This window comes from Mastigoproctus giganteus, chromosome 2 (genome assembly GCF_048544385.1).
Source record: "Mastigoproctus giganteus isolate SK-2022 chromosome 2, ASM4854438v1, whole genome shotgun sequence".
Lineage (NCBI taxonomy): Eukaryota > Metazoa > Arthropoda > Arachnida > Uropygi > Thelyphonidae > Mastigoproctus > Mastigoproctus giganteus.
In genome coordinates this window covers 177276948-177298689 of record NC_143576.1, presented here as the reverse complement: position 1 = coordinate 177298689, position 21742 = coordinate 177276948, and the positions used below count along the sequence as shown (strand labels likewise).

At 39.2% G+C, this 21742-nt stretch overlaps 1 protein-coding gene across 1 annotated transcript in view; it reads right to left on the bottom strand.

Moving 5' to 3' along the window:
* Nucleotides 1-17501: 17501 nt before the first annotated feature.
* LOC150089777 (uncharacterized) overlaps nucleotides 17502-21742 on the bottom strand; it is a 57913-nt gene continuing 53672 nt past the window's right edge. Inside the window, exon 5 of the mRNA XM_090390097.1 lies at nucleotides 17502-17549. Within this exon, the coding sequence (XP_090246223.1) occupies nucleotides 17502-17549 (48 nt within the window). The remainder of the gene's footprint in view (nucleotides 17550-21742) is intronic.

Here is a 21742-nt window from a genome sequence, read left to right as displayed (position 1 = left end):
TATGCTTCCGATTTTCGTCTTCTGACATATCGGTTCCCAGCCGAGCCATGCAGGTTGATTTCGATTCGTCAAAAAAGATAACGGTATCACATTGCTCTGTTGTCCGTGAAACGTCCGTTTTAGCCCAAGCAAGTCGCTTTTTTCCCTTTTGTTGGGTTAACAAAGGCTCCTTCTTGAGCCGATAGGCATGCAGACCACATTCCGAAAGCCGTCTTTGGATATTTCGTGCACTTGTTTCAACACCAGAGGCCATCTTAAAGTCCAGTTTTAGATCAGGAGCACTAGCATTGCGATTACGAAGGCATAGCCTTTTCAAATATCGATCTTGGGAAGGCGTAGTCAGTCTCTTATGGCCTGATCCAGGTCGTCTCTTCACATCACCGATTTCACACTTTAATTTCAGCACCAGGGATACTGTTGACTGGTGGCAGCCTAATTTATCAGCGATAGCACGCGTAGAAAGCCCTTCCTGGGACAGAGCGACAGCTACACTTTTTTTTTCTTAGTATCAGCTTAACAATGGAGCCACGCTAACACCTCCGCAAAACAGGACAATAGAGATATTTGGCTCCTAGTTTATAGAAAAGGCTGATGCAATACCTTGCAATTACTGTCTGATGCAATACCTTGCAATTACTGTCTGATGCAATAGAAGTCTTATCTAACGCGATACCTTTGTTTTGCGACAAACTAAATGACTGTAATCAAACAATATCGTATACGTTTCACTACAATTTTACTTTTTTAAAGGTGATGCAGTTTTTTTGTCAGTCACTGTGTACTTAGATTTCAGGAAGGCTTTTGATACTGCTGAACATAAAAGACTACTGTACAAACGGGATCAATATGGTATTAAGGGCAAGTTACTTCTATGGATAAAGGGATGGTTAAGTGAAAGAAGACAGAGAGCTGTTATCAAACGGCGCTGCATTTTATGGACTAATGTTATTAGTGGAGTTCTCCGGAGCTCAGTGCTGGACCCATTGTTGTTTTTAATATTTATCAATGATATTGATGGTGATATATCAATCATAATCTCTATGTTGGGAGATGACCCAAAGGTTGGCACTGTGGTTAACTATACTGATCAGGGTGAGCTAAAGCAACGAGATCTGGGGAAATTGGGTCGATGCTTTGAGAAATGGTAGTTCAGGTTAAACATCGACAATGTTAAACTTGAGTGCCTGGAATTACATGTGTAGCAGTAAATTAATTAAAGTAAATTATTAATTAAAAACAAGAATACGATTTCGAAACATTTCGCTTTCATATACTATAAGAAAGCTTTAATTATTTTAGCAGAGATAAATTTTTAGAATGTATTAAGACAGAAGGTATCTTGAATGGAACGTACATGTGCAAGGTACTGTATATGGGTAGCAGTAATCCCACAATAACTTATCAATTGTGTGGAACTGTTCTCAGGGTAGCAGAGAATGAAAAATACCTGCGAATAATTGTGCAGTCAGACTTGAAATTCTCCGACATGCTGCCAGGACAGCTCACGGAGTTTTCTCAATGATATGCAGAAACTTTGCTGGCATAGATAAGAAAGTGATTATCCCTTTCTACAAGGCCATGGTTAGGCTGCATCTTGAGTACTGTATACCGGTCTGGAAACCTCGCTTAAGAAAGTATGTAGAACTACTGGGACGGGTGCAGAGAAGGACAACCAGATTGGTGAAGGAATAAGAGGATGCTCTTAGCTAAAAAGGCTTCATCTTTGCAAATTGCAGCATCGTGAGACCGGAACACTGCGCGAAATCTGATTGTGGTGTTGTTAATGCCTTGAATGGATTGAGTAAGCTGAATACTAATGGCAGTCTTGCTGAGATTACACTCATGAGGGGACACAAATTCAAGTTGATGAAGGATGGTTGAAGAATAGGTGTTGGGAAGTTTGGCTTCAGTCAGTGGGTGGCTGATTGGTGGGACGGGGTTGGAACAATCTTTTCCCTTGGAAGTGAATAAATTAAAGGGGGGAAACTACACAATTCCTAGAGGGTACGGATGGGTGAATTTTTTTTTTTTTTTTTTTTTTTTTTTTTGGCTGATGCTATATAATCCTAATCGTTTGCACCATTTGCCATTACACTGACTGGACAGAAATCATGGTACCAGGTAGGCCCACCTTTCGCCCGGATAAGGGGCATCACAAGGCGAGGCATTGAGTTCACTAGTTCATAAAAGCGTTCTACATGTATTTCTATTCATGCTTACTGCACACTGTCCATAATTCCGTCTCATTCCTGGGCGAAGGATCCAAAGCCCGAACGAACCTTTCCACAACATCCCAAAGATGCTCCACAGGAATCATGTCCGGTTAACGGGGAAGTCATTCCATAGTGGCAAAATCTGCCGAATGTTCTTCGAGCCATGTTCTAGTCGCCACTGCTATGTAGGGAGGTGAATTGTGCTGCTGGAAGAGTCCATTGCCCTGTGGGTGCACGATGATCATGACGGGATGCAAATGGTCTGCAAGGATGGACACGTAATCTGGACCGTTCAGACATGTATCTAGACGAACAAGAGGTCACAACGTGTGCCAGTTGAACACCCACAGATCATGAGCTTGAACAGTCCCTTGTTCCTTGACCAGTGCATAGTTTCGTGCGGTTTCCGCCAGACACGAACCCTCACACCGCTCGAAACGACTGGAAACGGGATTAACCGGACCAGCAGACCTTCTTCAATCATAACCTATTGCGGCTAATGATCGTCTGATGGTCTTTGTGGAGACGATTCTGGCACCTCCCTCGTTGAAGTCGGCGGTGATTTGTGCCACTATCACTCTCCGGTTGGCTGAAAAAATGCGAGACAGACGTCGACGGCCACCTTTATCCACCACATTTCTCCACCCCGGTCCAAGGCTGGACAGCTGGCACTCAACAGTCTAGCACTCTCTCTGTTGAGTGTTTAATTGCGCTTTGGCGCTTCAGCTTTTAAAGATAGAACCAGGTCTTGCTCCACGTGCCAGGGATGGGCATCAGATTGCAGTTGAGGAGTTCAGCTGCTTTCTGATGGCAAAGTGACCTGACATAAACAACATACTACACTCACAAACATCTCTTTATATTTACTTTTATTCTTTCCTCTTCAAAATTTCTTGTTTATACACTTAACTTAGCTTAGATTATGAACTTAACTTAACTTAAATTTTTTTTTTTTTTACTTTACTTCTCTTTTCAAAAATATGTTTTGTCTTCTTATTTCTTAGCTATCTTTTTATTTATCAGGTCCACTTTACAGATTTTCTGTTTTAAATGATTTAGGTGGAGATGGGCATTTGCCTGAGAACCACCCTGAACCAGTATACACACACACACACACACCCGCAGTGCTATCCACGATGAGATGCTATTCGGGAAATGGCCTATTCCCGATACCCTTTTCATACTGTTGAACGGGGATGGTGCAATTTCTGTACCACCTGCGCGATAGAGTGATCCATGTGTCGGGAACCCACTTTCATCCAAATTTCAAAGTCGGTTAATTCACGACGTTTATCCATACTGTAATCAAATTACTGTCAACGTGAATGCAGTGATGCAGTGTACCTATATCCCTGCTCAGCTGCGGGTTCGTCCACTAACGAGAGGGGTACAGCGTTGCGTTGCCAAGAACCAGATATCCCTAGAATTCTCTCCTTTCACAGTACTACAACAACAACTACTACTACTTTACGGTCATCAAAGAGTAATTAATTATAGACGTCATTCACCGTATTCATAAGAAAAGAACCATTATACAGTACTACGCATGTCTCATCAGGCGTAGCACAGTCAATCACCGCCCTACTCGAACCAAGTGTGCATTAGAATGTTGCAAGTGACAAGATTTTTTTTTTTTTTTTTTTTTTCCCGATGTATTTGAGTCAGTGAGATTTCGGCGAGGTTTGCATCGTTTTGTGTTCCCGGAAATTTCGGTTCTATGGTTCCAGCAAACGTGCAAATAAGAATACACCCAACTTACAAACAAAATATACTGTGGCGACATAACTTTAGTTGGATCTAGTGAGATAAGTAAAAAAGTTTTCATTTTCTCCCAGGTAGATTTTATAGTTAAAAGCAGCAAAAAATCATGAAATATATCATGGTTCTAAAAATGAATCTGGTCGTTTTTGTCATACATTAATTATTAAGAATACTGCAGTAATTTTTGGAGAAAAAATTTAAAACAAATATGTGCTACAAAGAATGAAGCAGAATATGAAGAACGATGTATGCACTTAGCTTTAGGAAATCTTTTACGATATTAAATTTTTGTGTCAAACTGCGCAATGACAACAAAGCACTGATATAATAAGTACATAGAACTCTTTTTTTTATTTCCTTTACACTTTAAAACAGTCAAAATGTTTTCCAGCTTACAAATTCGAAAAAAAAATTAAAATTCCTGACATTCTGACACCCTACTTTCATAAAAGGATTAAAAATGAATTTTAGCAGGAGAACATCGATATCTGTTGGAAAATTGCTGGTGAATAAGCGTAAACCTTGAGGCAAATAGTCATAAATCATTCTTCAGAAATTATTTAGTTTTACATTTTTCATTCTCCTCGTGGGTAGCACAGTCGGTAAGATCGACGTTTTCTCCACACCGAAAGGAAAACACCTGAGTTCGAATCCCGTCGATGACAGGAGGAGTTTTTATGGGCTTTTTCACAACATCACTGAGTTATTCGGTTTCAGACGAGGGTAGCATGGTCTTTTCTCCCAGAAACTCTTGTTTTTCGTACAGCAACCATAAATTCGACGTAAGAACACATGCAATTTAGGACTAGCAATGGCACACATTGTGCAAGGAAGCCTATGGCTTATTCTGCATGAGCTAAATAAATAAAAAGATAATAAGAAGAATATTTTAAATAATTAATAAGAGAAAAGGAAATTTCTCCAACCAGCGCGCTTCCCTCCTCCCAAAGGTAATTAATTAGCTGCCATTAATCTTTCCTCATATGGACGCCTTTTTGCCGATCTCATCAGGCGAGTTACCCGTCTTTGAACCCTTTCAAGCAGCACAATGATGTTTTTTTTTTTTTTTAGATGCGGTCTCCAAACTTGAACACAATATTCCAAGTGTGGTCTAACAATAGCCATATATGATTGGATTATGATGTCCTTATCTCTACTTGCAATTGTTCGATAAATCATCGATAGGACACCATGGGCTTTCCTTGCAAACTGGTTACAATGCTCGAAGAACTTCATATCTTACCGTATCGTAACACCCAAGTGCCTTTCCTCCAATACTGGCTTTAATTCAACTCCGCCAAGGGTATAAGTTAATTTGGGGTTACTGTTCCTCAGGTGCAATATCTTACATTTTGCTCGATTAAAACATAGCTGCCATTTTTCTGACCATCCCTGAGATCTATCCAGGTCATTCTGAAGAGTCTGTGCTTGGCGGTGATCGTTAACTACTCTATCAATCTTTACATCATTTGCAAATTTATACAGCACGCCATCTATCCCTTCATCGATGTCATAAATACGTACAGGCAATATAGACGGAGGAACATGGACTTTGTTGTCGATGCTTCTAAAAAAAATCCAACCCAAAATTCTCATTCTTAAAAAATATTTGCTCTAATTACTTCCAAACAGTCAGCATTTTTGATGCAAGCCCTTTGTTATTAGCAAATTTTGAATCTTTGAGACTTCTAAAACTGAGGGAGTTGCTGAATGTAAGGCGTCTTACAGTTCATCATGTCAAAGTTTGGTTGCATCTCAAAGTTTGGTTGCATGTCAAAGAATTCCAGCTGATAAATTTCAGATGTTTCCGTTTCAAAGGTCAAAGGGATCTGAAAGAAGTGAATAGGTTTAAGTTGTTTTTCGAAACTATGAAATTTTGTTCGAAATTTCTTCTGCAAAAATATTAACCTCATACACACTTTTTCGTAATAAACGGTGCTGCTTCAATTCTGCTGCATACACAACAAAAGAAATACAACAGTTTATTTCTCTCTCTCTCTGCTAGTTATCAAATAGGCATGAGTTGAACAGAAATGTGCTGCAAATGAGGTGCCAGATCCCTATATGGAGAAGATCATACGTGTCTTTCACAAGAATAGTGCATCGTCGAATTGAGTTCTGTACAGTAGATGTGCTCATTCCAGTCAATTATTTTAAGTTCGTCCTATTTGCTGTGATTTTGTTGAATAATTTTTCAAAAACTGCATTTTAGTCTAATGTCAAAGTTAAAGATGCTAATTCGTTGCGAAGTAGCAAAAAAAAAAAAAAAAAAAAAAAAAAAAAAGAGCAAATGATTAAAACTCTGTCTCTTTTATGGAATGAGCCAGTGGTTCGGGTGTATGAACTATATTAGTAGCAGAAGCAAATGATTTACACAGCAAGCTTGTACAGCATCAGGTTAGGTTCATCTCTCCGACCCTTATAAGGATTTATTTATTTTCCTTCAATTAAACTGCGACCTCCCAACCCTTAACGGGAGTTCATTCCAACAACCAACCACATTCTGTTGAAAGCAAATTTCTGCACTTCCCACCTTACAAACATCCTTCTAAAATTTGAAGTTACACCGATGACCCAATACATTAAGACCACCTGCCTAATATGATGTTGGACCTCCACGTGCAGTCAAAACAGCTTGTACCCGGCGAGGGATGGACGCTACAACATTTTTAAATGTGTCTTGTGGTCTCTGTTACCAACACGTAACCGGCAGATCCTTTAACTCCATGATTCAGACGCCGCAGAGGTGCTGTTCCAACACAAATCACAGATCAAGAAGAAGAAGAAGAGGAACTCTTTATTGCATGCAAAAGGCACACTCTGTACCCAATACTCTTGAAGGCAACAAGCCAGGGGTTTAGAGTAAAGGCTAATACAACAAACAAGGATGAGATAGGAGGGAAAAAAACCAATATATTACTAATTATACAAGTATAGGATTAAACATTGGAGAAAACAAATTGCAAATTTACATATGAAAATATATACACGACACCATGTTATCAAGTTAAATTATTCTCCAGGGAGCAGTCATTTTACAGTGCTGGAGTCATCTGACAGGTCCTCGGGAGCAGGTTCTAATGTCCTGTGACGTGATCCTGAGAAGGAAGTCGATAGAGTGATTTCTGTCTTTTTTTTTTTTTTTTTTATCCAACGCAAACTTGTAAAGGTCGCCATACAAGGAGTGTATGTACTGCAGAATTTGCACGGGTAAGAACAGATCGGATAACTTTAACCGGTTTTTGGTGGCCTGAAGGACTGGATTGGCCCGAAGACTTGGTACTGGGATTCTCCATCCACAGTTATCCTAGAAGTCTGGGTCCGAAATACTGCCAACCATCATTTTTACAGCAAAGACGAGTATTCTCTCATGGATAATGGCAGGAAGACGAGTGATGTTTAGAGCTGCCACCAACCAGGTGGTCCGTGGTGCAGGGGAAAGCCGAAATTTCCACATGGCCCAATTCAATAGCCAAAAGTGACCCGCAAAAATCCGTCTCAGATGAGTTGCGGCAGTTGAGGTCCAGACTTTGCGCCTTAAAGTATGACCGGATAGACACATGTCTTAAAATATCTGCGCCCAACAGCCTGGTCATGGACATGCAGAAGTTGTTGCTTAAGCATCCACTGGAGTCGACCGAATTTTATTTGCAGGTGGTCTATGTATAGCAGAAAGGAGAGCTTCTGGTCAAAAATAACGCCCAGATCGGTTTGTTGCTGAATAGCAGAAAGGAGAGTTTCTGGTCAAAAATAACGCCCAGATCGGTTTGCTGCTGAATAGCAGAAATCGCGGATCCTCTTATATTGGATTGCACCATTGTTGGGCTCCGTTTGAGAGAGAAAGTCAACTGTTTCGACTTCTGAGGATTGATGTGGAGGCCGAAACCGGAGAGGAAGGCCTCGAGGTTCTGGATTTTCTGAACGATTAATGCATTTGCATTAATCGTTCAGCAGTCAGCAGTGTCTCCAAGGTTGGTACCATTGAACAGCTTTATATCATCAGCGAAGGTGTTAATATCAGTTCGGCCATTCACGAAAAGCAGAAGAACAGCTCAGAACAAGGCAGCAGAGAGGACCCCACCTTGTGAGACTCCAGCTGTAGAGTGTAGAGTGCAGAGTGTGTTTAGTGTCAAACGGCACCAGGGGTTTCCCCCATCTCCGCGGGCTATACATTGTGGGTGTGAAACAGAACACTGTCAATGCCAGAGGCTTAAAAGTGTATGGATTTTGTACATGTGTAGTGTCGTGTACCGTTGTTCCTCTGGTCATTTAGCCGCTGGGCCCCTAATGGGACCCAACGTTGTCCACACTCTGCCTCGTGGAGGCAGACCAGGTACACCAGTATTATAGTTATTTACTCTGGCAGGTCCTGCCACTTAATTTCCTCAGATTTCAGTGGCAAGGACCTTAAAAAAAATAAAATAAAATAAATAAATAAATAAATAAAATAAAAATAATAATAATAAAAAAAAAAAAACGTTATAGTTAAGGGTCAGCCATAAGAAGTACTATTTATGCAAATAAATGTTGTTAAGTTTTTGGGTGTAGGGGTCATGCAATTTAACAATGGTTCAGACACTAGTAATTATAATTAAAAGAGAGAGAGAGGGCTGGGGAGACTGAAGGCTGGGGGGAAAAGACAGAAATAAGGGGTCCATAGAGAAGATGGCCCCCAAATCAGTGGAGCAGGCCCATGCCCCACCAGAGGGAAGAGAGGGACGGCGAGGGGAGGAGGAGACCAGAAGTCACCTCCCCCTCCCGCCCGGGGAGTGGAGGCAAAGGGCCACGCAAGGGAGCGTGGCTTAAAAAAAAAAAAAAAAAAAAATTCTATAGAGTCCCAAAGGAAGGTCTTGTATCAGTCCAAGAATGGTTAGTTTAGTCGTGGTGCCTGTTCTTGATCCCTGTAGATAGCAATAAGTGTCCTCCTTCGGGTGAACAGTCCCTGGGCGAATTTTGTCAACTCCTTATACTCCTCATGCGAGTCCAACAGGTTTGATTCCCTGTCGCGAGGGAAGTAAGTCAGCTTTGTCATCAGGAGGCAGCGGAGATCCTCATAATTTTCACAGTTGTACATTATGTGAGACCATGTCTCCACTTCCCACAGACACACCGGGGATCGTTTACTAATTTAAAACTGTTTAGTTTGGCATTCAGGGCCCCATGACCTGTTAAAAGATACGTAGTGTACAGTCCAGGGTGAAACCATGATGGTGCTTTTGGATATAATCTTCCGACATCAGGCAGAAATTTCTTCGTTATTTCCCCTTTTGTGGATTCTGACCACCTATCCTGCCAGACCTGCTGTAGGTGGGTGGCGAGTTTTGTTTTCTCTCTTTTTAGGTTTCCTGTAGGGTCAATGGAGTGGCCCAGGAAGGTGCAGGGAAGCCCTTTTGCGAGATGCTGCACCATGGCACAACGCACCACCTCGAGATCGAGGGGGAGTGCTCCCGCCAGAACCTGCAGAGCATGTGTACTCACAGTGCAGCAGGCCCGTGTAATAGAGAGGAGTATTGTCCGTTGGATGGAATCGAGTGTCCTTCTGTTAACTGCAGTAGTTGCTTTCTGGAACCAGATGGGTGACGCGTAAGTTATGGCTGGTATAAATGTTGTTTTGTAATACAGTCCCAAGGTGTGCCTCTTGAGTCCCCAATCCCTTTTAGCTATTCTTGAGACGAGGGCAGAATATCTCCTTATTTTCTCTCGGATATGTTTCAAGTGTGGGTTGAAAGATTGATTCTTGTCCAGTATGATTTCTAGATATTTCATGTCACTGACTAGTTTGATAGTTGCATTTTCTACTTTAATTTGCGGTGGTCTACAGAGATTTAATGTTCCTTTCAGTAGCATTGAGTAGGTTTTCCCCGGTGAGATCTTAAGAAAATGGACTTTCATCCAGTCTTGTAGAATTTGAATTGCTCGATTTGCCTATTTTTCCAAACGAAATCGATTGTCTGCGGCAACAGTCAGTATCAGGTCATCTGCAAATGCCTGTGAGTGGACTTCCCCCAAGTCGAAGGACAGAAACTCATCCAATACCATACTCCAGAGGAGTGGTCCAGTACCGATCCCTGGGGGCAGCCCCTGTAAACAGGCCTGGTCAGTTTCTTGTACGGAGTCACTACTTGTATTTTTCTCTTGGATAAATATGACTTCATTATTTTGTAAAGGTTGATGGGTGTTTTTGCCTTCCGCAGTCTGGCTAGGACGCTCGGCCACCAGATGGTGTCGAATGCCCCAGCAAAATCGACCGAAATAACCAAGAAATACTTCCTGTCACAGGCAGCAGCCAAACTTAGGAGGCTGTTGAGAGCATCCACTGTTGAGGTTCCGGGTTTGAACCCAAATTGTGTGGGCATCACGAGATTTGCAGCTTCATAGTGGTGCAGGAGTCGCTTGTGAAGCATCTTTTCAAGGAGTTTACTAGCAACTGGGAGCAGGGAAATTGGCCGGTATGATTCGGGTTGTTCTGGTGGCTTCATTGGATTTTTTAGAATTAATTTCACGTTGGCCATTTTCCAGTCGGCTGGAAAAACTCCTGTCTTCAGGCATGTGTTGAAGAGGTTTAGTAAAGTCTGCGGAGAGATGTCTACTACTTTTTTAATAATCTCCGGATCCAGAAGATCTGGGCCTGGGCATTTTTTATTCCTTATTTGTTGCGCTGCCTGTTGTAATTCTTCTAAGGCAAAAGGTGGTTCCATTTGGTCTATATGATATGTTTCATTTCCATCGCAGATCTGCAGTTGTTCTGGTAGTTGCGGGTGTGCTGGTTTTTGGAAAATCACATCGAGGATGCTGGTGATAGACTGTTCCCAGGTGGTGGCCAATGTTCCCTGTGGGGTGAGGGTCGAGGTCATGACCTCACCCCTGGGGAGTTTATTCGTAGTGACTTTGTACACCACCCCCCAGGGGTCGGCATTTCCAGTCGTGCTGACTAATTGCTCCCAGGCCTTCTGCTTACTTTTTCGTATTAACTCAGTGTATCTGTTTCTCACTGCTGCGTATCTTTGATTGAGGGCTGTTACTTCCACTTCCGGCCAGGTACGTCTTGCCCTTTGGAATTGCTTTCTTGCCTTTATGACCTCTCTTCTGAGGTTCTGAATGTCCCGAGTCCACCAAGGGACTGCACCAGGTGTGGGCAATTTTCGCTTCATCGCAGCCTCACTGGCCGCTATTATGGTCTTGGTAATTTTTCTCTGGATGTAGTCTGGGTCTTCTTGTCCATCCGCTTCAATGCGGTGATGGCATAAGGTTCGAGTCAGCAGTTCCCCAAAGAGTCTCCAGTCAGCTTTGTTTACTGCAAAGCGGTTAAGCATCTGTTTGGCTATTGGTGTTCTATATATAGATCGGTTGATTTGGAAGGTAATCACTCTGTGGTCAGACGTGGTCCAGGAGTCTTTGACTGTCCAGCCAGTGATGTGTCCTGCAAAGTTTCCGGTGGCAAGGGTGACGTCAATTGTTGCCTCCCACAGAGTATTACAAAACGTAGGTAGGTGGTGAGGCCTGTTTAGGACTGTCAAGGGAGAATTCGCCAGGAACTCCTCGAGACGCTGCCCATTTCCGGTGCCCCTTCTGTCCGGTGTTTGGCTGTGCCAAGCCGGGGAGCGGCAGTTTACATCCGCCCCTACCAAGATCCGTTAGCCTGGAAGAGTGTCCAACACAACTTGGAGGTATCTCGTGGCAAATGTTATTTCTTCCCCCGGCCTACAATACAAGGTAATCGCGTAGAAGGATCCCAGGGGTGATATTATATGGGCTCAAGCAGCCCAGCCTGTGCAGAGTTGTGTGATACGGGTGGCAGTAATGGCTGGATTGCGGATCACTATGGCCGCTTTTGGGGTCTCATTCTCAGCCTGTATGATTTTATATGCTATTGGATAGCCTCTTACTTTTTTGGAGTGGGTGTAGGGTTCCTGCAACAAGAGGATGTCGGCATTTTCCTCACCCGCTATTTTTCTGAGTTGTTCAGGCACTGCTCTGGCATGGTGTACGTTTTGTTGTAGTATTAACAGCTTGGTTGTATTGAACTTTTTAAATTGTATTGCCATAATCAGTCCTCATTTGGTATAAACTCTTTATCTTGTTGTACGTCGGACATTTTGGATCCCTGATGGAATGGGTATGTTCGAGCTTTGAGGATTTACAATTCACACAAACCGGTTCTTGCTCCTTGTTTGGACAGCTGTTGTATTCATGCCCTTTGCTAGAGCAGTGTCCTGTAATAGTTCTGGTGTGGTGCCGATTGCATCGCGAACAATAATAGTCCTGTTCTCGAGCATTGTCTGAATAAACCCGAGCAGGGCTCCGCCAATGAGGTAGTACTCACGTAGTAGCCTTGCCAACGCTTGAACGAATACGGAATCAAGTGCTGCCTGGACGTCGATATAAGTAACGGTGATTTTCTAACCGTTCTCAAATGCATCGTGGATTTTGGTATTGGTGGTGGCTATATTTGTAGCGGTGGATCTTGACCGGGTGATATAGTGGGTCTGCACTGGCTGATGTGGCATTATTTGGGTGGTTAACGTTTTCAGAAGAGATTTCTCAAATAGCTTTAATAGGCTTGATGCAGAAGAAATAGGACGGAAGTAATAGGGCTGAGAAGCAGAGCGTATTTTCGACAGCGGTCTTAATAAATAGACATGCCATATAGGAAGGAAGAATTTTTCATCAAGGATTTTGAAAATTAACGACAGAATGGGATCAACAATAAATGTACTCAGGCATTCCGTGTAAACTGAGGAAGCCGTAGGTGCTAAAGTATTTATTGCATCAATCAGCTGATACTTGGTGAGTTGAACTGAATTTAAGATTCTCGATGGGATTGATGTCTGGGAAATTTGGAGGCCAAGACAATAACTGGAAGTCTTCCTCATGTTCCGAGAACCAGTCTCGAACAATCCGGAGGATGTGGCATGGCGCATTGTCCTGCTGAAAGATGGCACCTCCAGAGGGGAAGACCTTTACCGTGAAAGGGTGTACCTGGTCAGCAATGATGGTTTGATAAAAAAAAAATTACGATATTAGGGTCACCTGTAAATTAATACATCTACCCATATTTATTTTGGCTCTAAATTGCATGTGTTTTCTGGTCGCTTTTCCTGTTTGCTGGACGAAAAAAAAACAGTTTCTGGGGTTAAAACCTTGCTATCTACGCCGGAGCCGATTAACTCAACCACGGACTGAAAAAAGCCCAATAACGTTTCTCGCGTCATCGACGGGATTCTAACCCGGGCCTTTTCCATCTGATGTAGGGAGGTCGGTGACGATTCCACTGTGCTACACGCGCAGACAATGATGTTTACATAGGTGTTAGACGTCAGAGTGCCTGGCACATGGATGACTGGATCCAGGGTATCCCAGCAGAACATCAGCCGAAGCATGGCACCACCACCACTGCCTTGTATTCGTCCTCCTTAATAGATAAAAACCTTCTTGTAACACCTCCTTAATAGATCAAAAAGGAGTAAAGAAAAACATCAGCCGAAGCATGGCACCGCCACCACTGCCTTGTATTCGTCCTCCTTAATAGATCAAAACCTTCTTGTAACACCTCCTTAATAGATCAAAAAGGAGTAAAGAAGAATTAAGAATAGTAAATAGCATAAAAAGTGAAACAAGTGTTTAACAAAGATGTTGCAGGTTGTATTGATTGTCTTAGCTATTAAGGATCCTGGATACAGAAGATTGAGGATTTGTAATCTTTTCCTTCCTAAAAGAGATGTTTCTAAGTAGTCTCAATATCCATTTTTCGGAAAAATACGTTCTCCTTAAGGACTGTCTAAGTTAGGTGTCCACTCAAAGAAGTGTGTTTATATAAGTTGAACAATAAAATACAAAACTCAGTCCAAAAACAATGCCGCTTTGTCCAAAAAATTATAAAACCAACAATGTTGAAATTAACAGCATTTATGGATTATCCTTCATGGATTATCCCGAGATATCTCGTTTTTAGTTTTAAAAGTTATTTGGAACTACACGAAATATCTCGGAATATAATAATACCCGAAGCAAACAATAATACCTCCAAATTTAGGATTTAAACGTATTTTCCCAAGTTTCTCGTGATTTTCTTACGTCTGACTTTAATTTTACTTATAATGTATTTACTTATTGTACATCAATGTCAGAACAGTACTGCGCGTTCCTATGTGTCGCCAGTAAACAAAATAAAATTTGCCGTCCTAAATACTGATAAGCGTTAACCAATTAGAAAAGTATATCGGCGCTCTCTTGAACTGGTACATGTGAGCGACGCTTACCTCTCCTATCCACAATCGTGAACTAACTACAATCTGACACACGGTGGCCGTGTGCCAGAATGTAGTTAGTTCACGATTATTGCTTGTGGTCGGAGAATACTGCTTGTGCGTTCCACTTGATTTTTTTAAATGTATTCATATAACGAGTAGTGAGGAGTGTTTTTCAGTTCCTTTGTTTTTGCTCAAGCCCTAATTTATTAAAAAACTCTGTATAATTTGCAAACTTTTTGACATACACGAGATAACTCGGGACAGACCAAATGGGTTAATTACTCCCTTGCATTTTCTACTAAAAATTAAAAAAAAAACACAAAAAACTATATAATGAGTAATCGCATGATACACACTTTTAATCTGTAAAATAAAAATAAAAATTCCATCCGTTATTGGCCTATTTTCAGGAAGAAAATGTTCCGGGAAGAGACGATCACTGACACTTTTCTCTTCTTCCCACATATGTACTGCTGTAAAAGGATATACCATGCTCGTGAAGCCAGCCAGTCATTTCTTTCTTTTGCAGTTCCCTCATCACTAAAAAAAGTGTTTTCATTAAGTTATCTCTGGGTGACGTAAATGCAGATTGTGGTAAACTCTGTCCCCTTAGATCATTATGTCGGCTGAGAAATATGGGCAGTGTGTGGGCTTACAATATCGGGATGTGTGGTTTTTAAAACCTTGTTGATTTTGTCCTATAGTCCTGTTAAATTTATCAATTGTATGGCAATATCTCTTCTTATTACACTGGTGTGCAAAACTTAAGGACCAACACTATTTCTAAAGGTTACAACCACAAAAAAAACGAAACAGCCTGTGGCGATTTGCATAATTGTGGCCATTCAGTAGAAAACTGGCGCACATGCAAAAATTTGAATCGTGATGAGAGGGCTCACAAACAGATAAAAGCAGCAGTTCAGCAGTTATATGTAAATTACCGAATGGTGAGCACGATTTTTACAGATGTTCGATTGGTTTCATACAGTGCTACAGGCAACTAAATGTCCAGTAGACAACACCTGGATCACTTTACCAGGGCTCCAATAACTGGGAAGCTCGAGGAAGGTCGAAGTGCGAGGAGTGTGGCTGCAGAGTTTGGTATCGCCCATAGCATCGACTCACGTGCGTGATCGGCTTTCAGAATGAAAGGTACAGCTGTTAGAAAGACCAGTGGTGATCGTCCACGAAAAACAATGATCAGCGATGAACACTATACTCCTACAAGCCAAGAGGGACCGAAACCATACAGCGGAATCCTTTGCAAACCAGCTGCACAGGGCGCAATATATCGCGATTTACTGTGGCCAGGTGACTCCACAAAGGTGGACTGTTTGCCCGACGGCCAGTACGCTGTGTCCCTTTAACACCTCTCCATCAGAGACACCGCTTACAGTGATGCATCTGAATCATGGCAGTCAGAGCTATGTTGCCATTTTTGAATAAAGCCCCTCTGTACCGTTTTATTTCCGTTGTTGTGTCGGTATTGTTTCGTTCGTCGTTTCTGTACCTCTTGAGGTTCATTTGATATGCTCTTCACATATCTAGGCCACGCCTATGAGAAGCTACAAGTAAAAACCTGAATGGTCCTTAAATTTTCCACATCAGTATGTTATGTCAAAAATTAACCTAAATTGGTTTCAATCTCTCTCTCTCTCTCTCTCTCTCTCTCTCTCTCTCTCTCTCACTAGCTCGCTCACTCTGTCTCTCTCTCTCTGTTGAAACACAGTGTGGTCATAAATTTTTTGTGATGAACTGGCAATTTATATCCATTCCATATAATGATATAATGTCTTTTACAATAAGAGTCATAAAATAATATCAAGGTCACGTCACCTTTTATGAAGTCTATAAAAATTCCCCTTTAAAAGTTATTGCGCTCTTGAACAGATTTTGGTAGTTTTTCTGACTGATAATATCCTTCTTCTTGTCCAAACTGTTAGCAGCTTTGACACTTATTTGTAGCACATTTTATTATAATCTAATGTGGCTAAAATTTGTTAATACACTTCTCTTAGACAGAATAATAATCACACTCTAGAGTAATTATTGTCCTGTCTTTTTGAATCTTTTGACCAAATATTCTATTTTTAATTCAGGGCGCACAAACTTTGCAGGTCACAAATGTCAGTGACTCTTTCTTTAAATTGCGAAAACCACCTTAGAACATTATTTATACGTTGTATGAATAGTACCTGTTCGTACCTGTTGAAGCAGATCAATTTTCATTTGAGTTGTGTATGCTGCAGGTCATAAAGTTAAAAAAAAAACAGTAAAGTAAATTTTTGTTTCTTTGATTAAAAAGTTATTAGTGTATCGTAGATAAAGTCTATTATCTTAGAATTATATGAAAATATCTTTAATTTATTTTTCTTACACTTTGCAACTTAAAATGGATTTTATTCTGGATTTAATATGAGCAAGTATATTTTCAGTGTTGGATTCATTGGAAACTGTTTTAAAAATTGCAAATGAAGAAGTTCATAAGAAGTTACAGCCTGAAGAAATTTATATTGTTCAGATGACACTTTGCGGAATTTTATCTTCATCTGAGAGAAAATGTCGAAGTATTTCGAAGGACTATGTTTTCAACTAGAGAGAAAGACAGAGAAAAAATCGAAATTTCAAGTTATCAGAGGATAACCGATGCCACCTTTCTAAATTCTTAAACAAACAGCAACTTTGTGGTTGCTGAATTGAGAGGCGCCGGAACATTGAAACTTGTTCATGTCTAATGTTTGTTGACGTCAAAAAATACTATAATAATAAATTCAATCTCTCATTATTAGTGTATTTAGACAAAACCAAAACACAAAAGTATTTTCCTTATAACTTTTTTTGATACAAGTCTGGTTAAGATGGAAACCAAAAAAAATAATAAAAAACCTAGAATTCCATTCCAAGTTAGACCAATATTGAATTGTGCGAGTCGTGTCGTCTACAAGTCGAGTCGCATAAGGCTCTCATTCTTCTCTATTCAAGAATTTTTCTTCAATTTAATAGCCTGAAAAATAGAATAAAATTATATTGTGCAATAGTTTAATTTAAACGATATAATATTAATTGATTTTTTTTAAAGTTATGTCGAATAGAACTCACGGTATTTAAATAATTATCCTCACAAAACGGGTATCGTTATATGGATTTTAAACTAGTTCAAATCATTTAAGTCATTAATATATCGATAAATTTACAACTAAAAAAACAGCTAATTTATTCTAAATAACTGAATATTATTAAAATATACGTACTTGAAGAAAAGAGCCAAGGTCGAATATTATAATTTATAAGAGCACATGTTTGGTTTTAGGTCTAGTCCACAGGCCTAAAATGTACAAAAATATAGAATTAAAAGAAATAAAGGTACAGAACAGTTCATAGGGAATTATTTATATCTTACACAGAAATTAATATTCTAGTGCAAATTATTATTCATTAGATAAGTATCAAACAATCGGTTACTCTGTTTGGCAGTAATATATTATTTAAAAAGTAAACACTGCAGTGCGCATTTTTATTAGCCCTATAAAGTAAAGAAGCCACAGGCTTTTGATGCACCAGACAAAAAATATATATAATTAGTTAAAAATAAAAAATAAAAATAGAAAAATTATAAAATAAAAAAGGAATAAAATACCAATTTGAGTCTATTCGTATAGGTGGTTATCCAGCGGATCATTCAATTTCCCTAAGCTGATCAGCCTAAACCACACATGGAGGTTACTTATTGCAGTAATTAATAACTCGTTAGCTAAAAGAGAACTTCCTCTAAACAGTCTAAACCAGGGGTGGGCAACTTTTTCCGTCAGCGGGCCGAATGAAATTTTCGTATCATGACGCGGGCCGGAATAGATTGAACGATTTAACATTAAAAAATCAGAAACTAAAAAATGTTATATTACTTGAATTACCAAATTATTAATGTATTTTGAAAAAAAAGTAAATACAATATTTAAATAGAAGTCGATTATAGATAGGTACAGATAAGAACTACAATTTGGAATAAACATTTTTATTGTTATGATAACAAAGTAAATGCAGAAAACAAAAACTTTAATGTGAGGGATTACATTTGGAATGTTCCTGATTTATGATTTCATCAAAATTGGGATTCAATTCACTAGTGGCTATTCGTAAAACTACTCCTAAGTTTTCATCCATTATTCTTGATCTAATTTTGCTCTTTGTATTTTTCTTTAAAGGAAACGTCGTTTCGCATAGGTATGTCGATCCAAAGAATGCCAAATATTTCTGCGCATTATCCAGAATATTTTTAAACATTTCTGGATTTAACGAGGTATAAAAGTCGGTTATTGTTTTTTTCGGCAAATTGATTCTTTAATATTAAATTTGATTGTAAATTTATCAGTTCCAACTGGATACAAGGTGCATCATTGACAAGGTGCATCATTGACATTAAAATTAAATGATAGGCTTACTAAAGATAGATCTTTAGAAATTTTCCCAAAATCATAAAATCTTTTTGTAAATTCATTAAATAAGTCACTTATTATAGCCTCATATTTCTTAAAATCAGCACATTTCAAGTTTTTTTCTCTTTTTTGTAAGATTGGAAAGTGAGTTAACTGTTTATTTTGGAATTGTTGCGAAAATAACTTGAGTTTTCTCGTAAACGATGTGACATTTGTATACCTATCAAAAATAAATAGTCCTTTCCCTCGTAATAATAAATTTAATTCATTTTGATGCGAAAACAAATCAACGGAGAAGAAAAAGTCGTTCAGCCATTGTTCATCTTTTAATTCACAAAATTCATTCAGCTTGTCCTTAGCATTTAAGAAGTTTACAATTTCATCCAACAAATCATGAAATCCTTTTAACACTTTTGCAAGACTAAGCCATCTTATGTCCGTGTGGTAAGGAATATCAGTAAAATCACATTCAATTTCTTTCAAAAATGTTATGAATTGCCGGTGGTTTAAAGCTCTTCCACGAATAAAATTAACTACTTTCGTTACAACCGATATAACATGCTTCAGTTTTAGAAATCTTTTGCAAAGGGTTTCTTGATGAATTATACAATGTAAGAAAATTATTTCTTTTCCTGGAATCAGTAGCGGATTAAGATCGGTTGAGACCCCGGGCGCAGAAGAAAATATTGGGCCCCTTAAAAAACAGAGAGAGACAGGGAAAATAAAAATATATGTTAACCATGTTTTTTTAAATAAATAAAAAATATTATATACTATTAATGTTTTATTTCCAATAAAATTTGAATATAATACATGTATAATATAATTAATAATATCATAATAATAATCACAAAGTTTTGAACTAATCGATGAATATCAGTTCAACTAATTTGTTGGGGTTTGGCCTATAAAGTTGGGGTTTTGCGTGGGCCCTTCAGAAGTCGGCGCCCAGTGCGCCCGCCGTTAAATCCTCGTCTGCCTGGAATACGCTTTATTTCGTTACTTATTCGTTTTAATAATCCCATGTTTTTTCGTGTCAAACTGGGACACCCATCGGTTGTGATGTTGACAATTTTGTCCCCCTTTATATTATGTTTTGCAAAGCTTCTTGAAGAGATATAAAAAATCTTCGCCAGTCGTTGTGTCTTTCATAGGATATGCAGAAAGTAACTCCTCCGTAATTTCAAATCTATGATTTATACCTCGAATAAAGATTAAAAGTTCACTCGTATCGGTAATGTCACATGACTCATCTAAAACCAGTGCGTGGTAAGTACAATCTTCCAATTTTAATTTATCGCATAGATTACATGAAATATTATCAATTCCTCTCACAAGAGTTCTTCGTGACAGAGAAATTTTTCAAACGTCAGTTTTTTTTCAGGGCATAATAATTCAGCAATATCTATCAAACATTCCTTCTCAAATTCCCCGTCAGAATATGATTTAAATTTTTTGCAACCTTATGTGCAACAATGTAACTGGCTTTTGTCAGAGCGCTATCTGTATTTGACAAAATTTTCAAAGTATTTTGTTGCTTACGCAAAACACATTTTAAATTTTCTGCTTCAATTTTCATTTGTTACGGTGAAAATAGCTTATATTTTACGAAATGTTTTGTTGAAAAATGCCTTTTTAGATTATATTCTTTAAAAACGGAAATAGTTTCGTTACAAACCAAACAAAGAGCTTTATCGTCTATATTTGCAATTAAATATGTGAATGTCCAATTATCATTGAAAATGCGGCATTCGGCATAAATTTTTCTTTTTTTTAATTGGCTCATTTTATGGGCTATAAATTATATTAAATTAAAAATTGTAATAACTACAAAAGGCATACACTGACTTATAAAATATCTTGCACCAATATTATTTTTTTCAATAAGAAGTCAAACCCAAAGGAACTTCGTTCGTTCGATGCTACGATAATAATTAGGAAATAAATGCTCTTTGACGCTGCGTAGAATCACCTGGTTAACAGCGCACTGCTTACTGCTGTACCTTGCACTGCCCCGCGATTCCCGACTGAACCTAATTAAGCCGAACATTTACGGTTTACGGCGCGTGTAGTCAGGTATGGATTTTCTGTATTTATGCATTTACGGAGGGGGCCGGATTCAACATCGTCGCGGGCCGGATGTGGCCCGCTGGCCGGCTGTTGCCCACTCCTGGTCTAAACTGTTTCCCTCAGTAATATGAATTTATTGCCGTTAATTCTTAAATAATTTAGAACAGTTAAAATTCCGTCCTCATTCATTCATTTAGAACTATTTGTGGAGCAACTACATATCGAAGACATAATAATATAGAAACTCCTTAAAGCTTTAAAGCGCATTATATGATAAGTTGACCTCGCACTAGTCATGTAAACTTCAAATCCCCGTAACAGTTGTTTAATTGGCTTATACATTATACGCTTACGTTTAGCTCATCTCTGTTAGATCTGTTATTCTTATGCGAAGTATCCTTGTTCAAACTGGAATAAAACTTTTTTTTTTTCATGGTGAATGCTTTTTTTTTTGCTGTCTCCAAACATGAATAGTATTCCAAATACTGTTTCACCAGCAACTTACAAGGGAGAAAAGGAGCAATAACTTATTGAGAGGACACCATTCTCTTCCTGCCCGCATTATAATACGGGATGGAAACCATTTTCAACAGGAGAAATGTACGGGCTATTTTAAGACCATAACCAGGTTTGTCGTTTATGGTCATAAATTAGCGAAATACAATAACCCAACACATCTTACTCAAACGGTCAGGAAAGCTGTATATGTGATAAATATTTAGAAATGGAAACAACAATTCACCTCTTCTACCCCTGGAAAAGCCTGCATTAGTCTGATTACGGCCATCAGTAAATGCTAAATGGGTTCGGCACGGATTCGAATCGAATTGCAGTAAATTAAACTCTATGAAACAGAAAGCTTAGAGACTTGGGAGGAGACGGATGATTTGTTAATCTGACTACCCGCTTCTAATGGAGTCTAGAAGTTTGAGAGAAATTTTGGAGCAGCAAAATAGAAACAATATTCCCAGATAAAGCGAAATCGAAATTTGTGCAGTTGTGTGATTGTACAGAA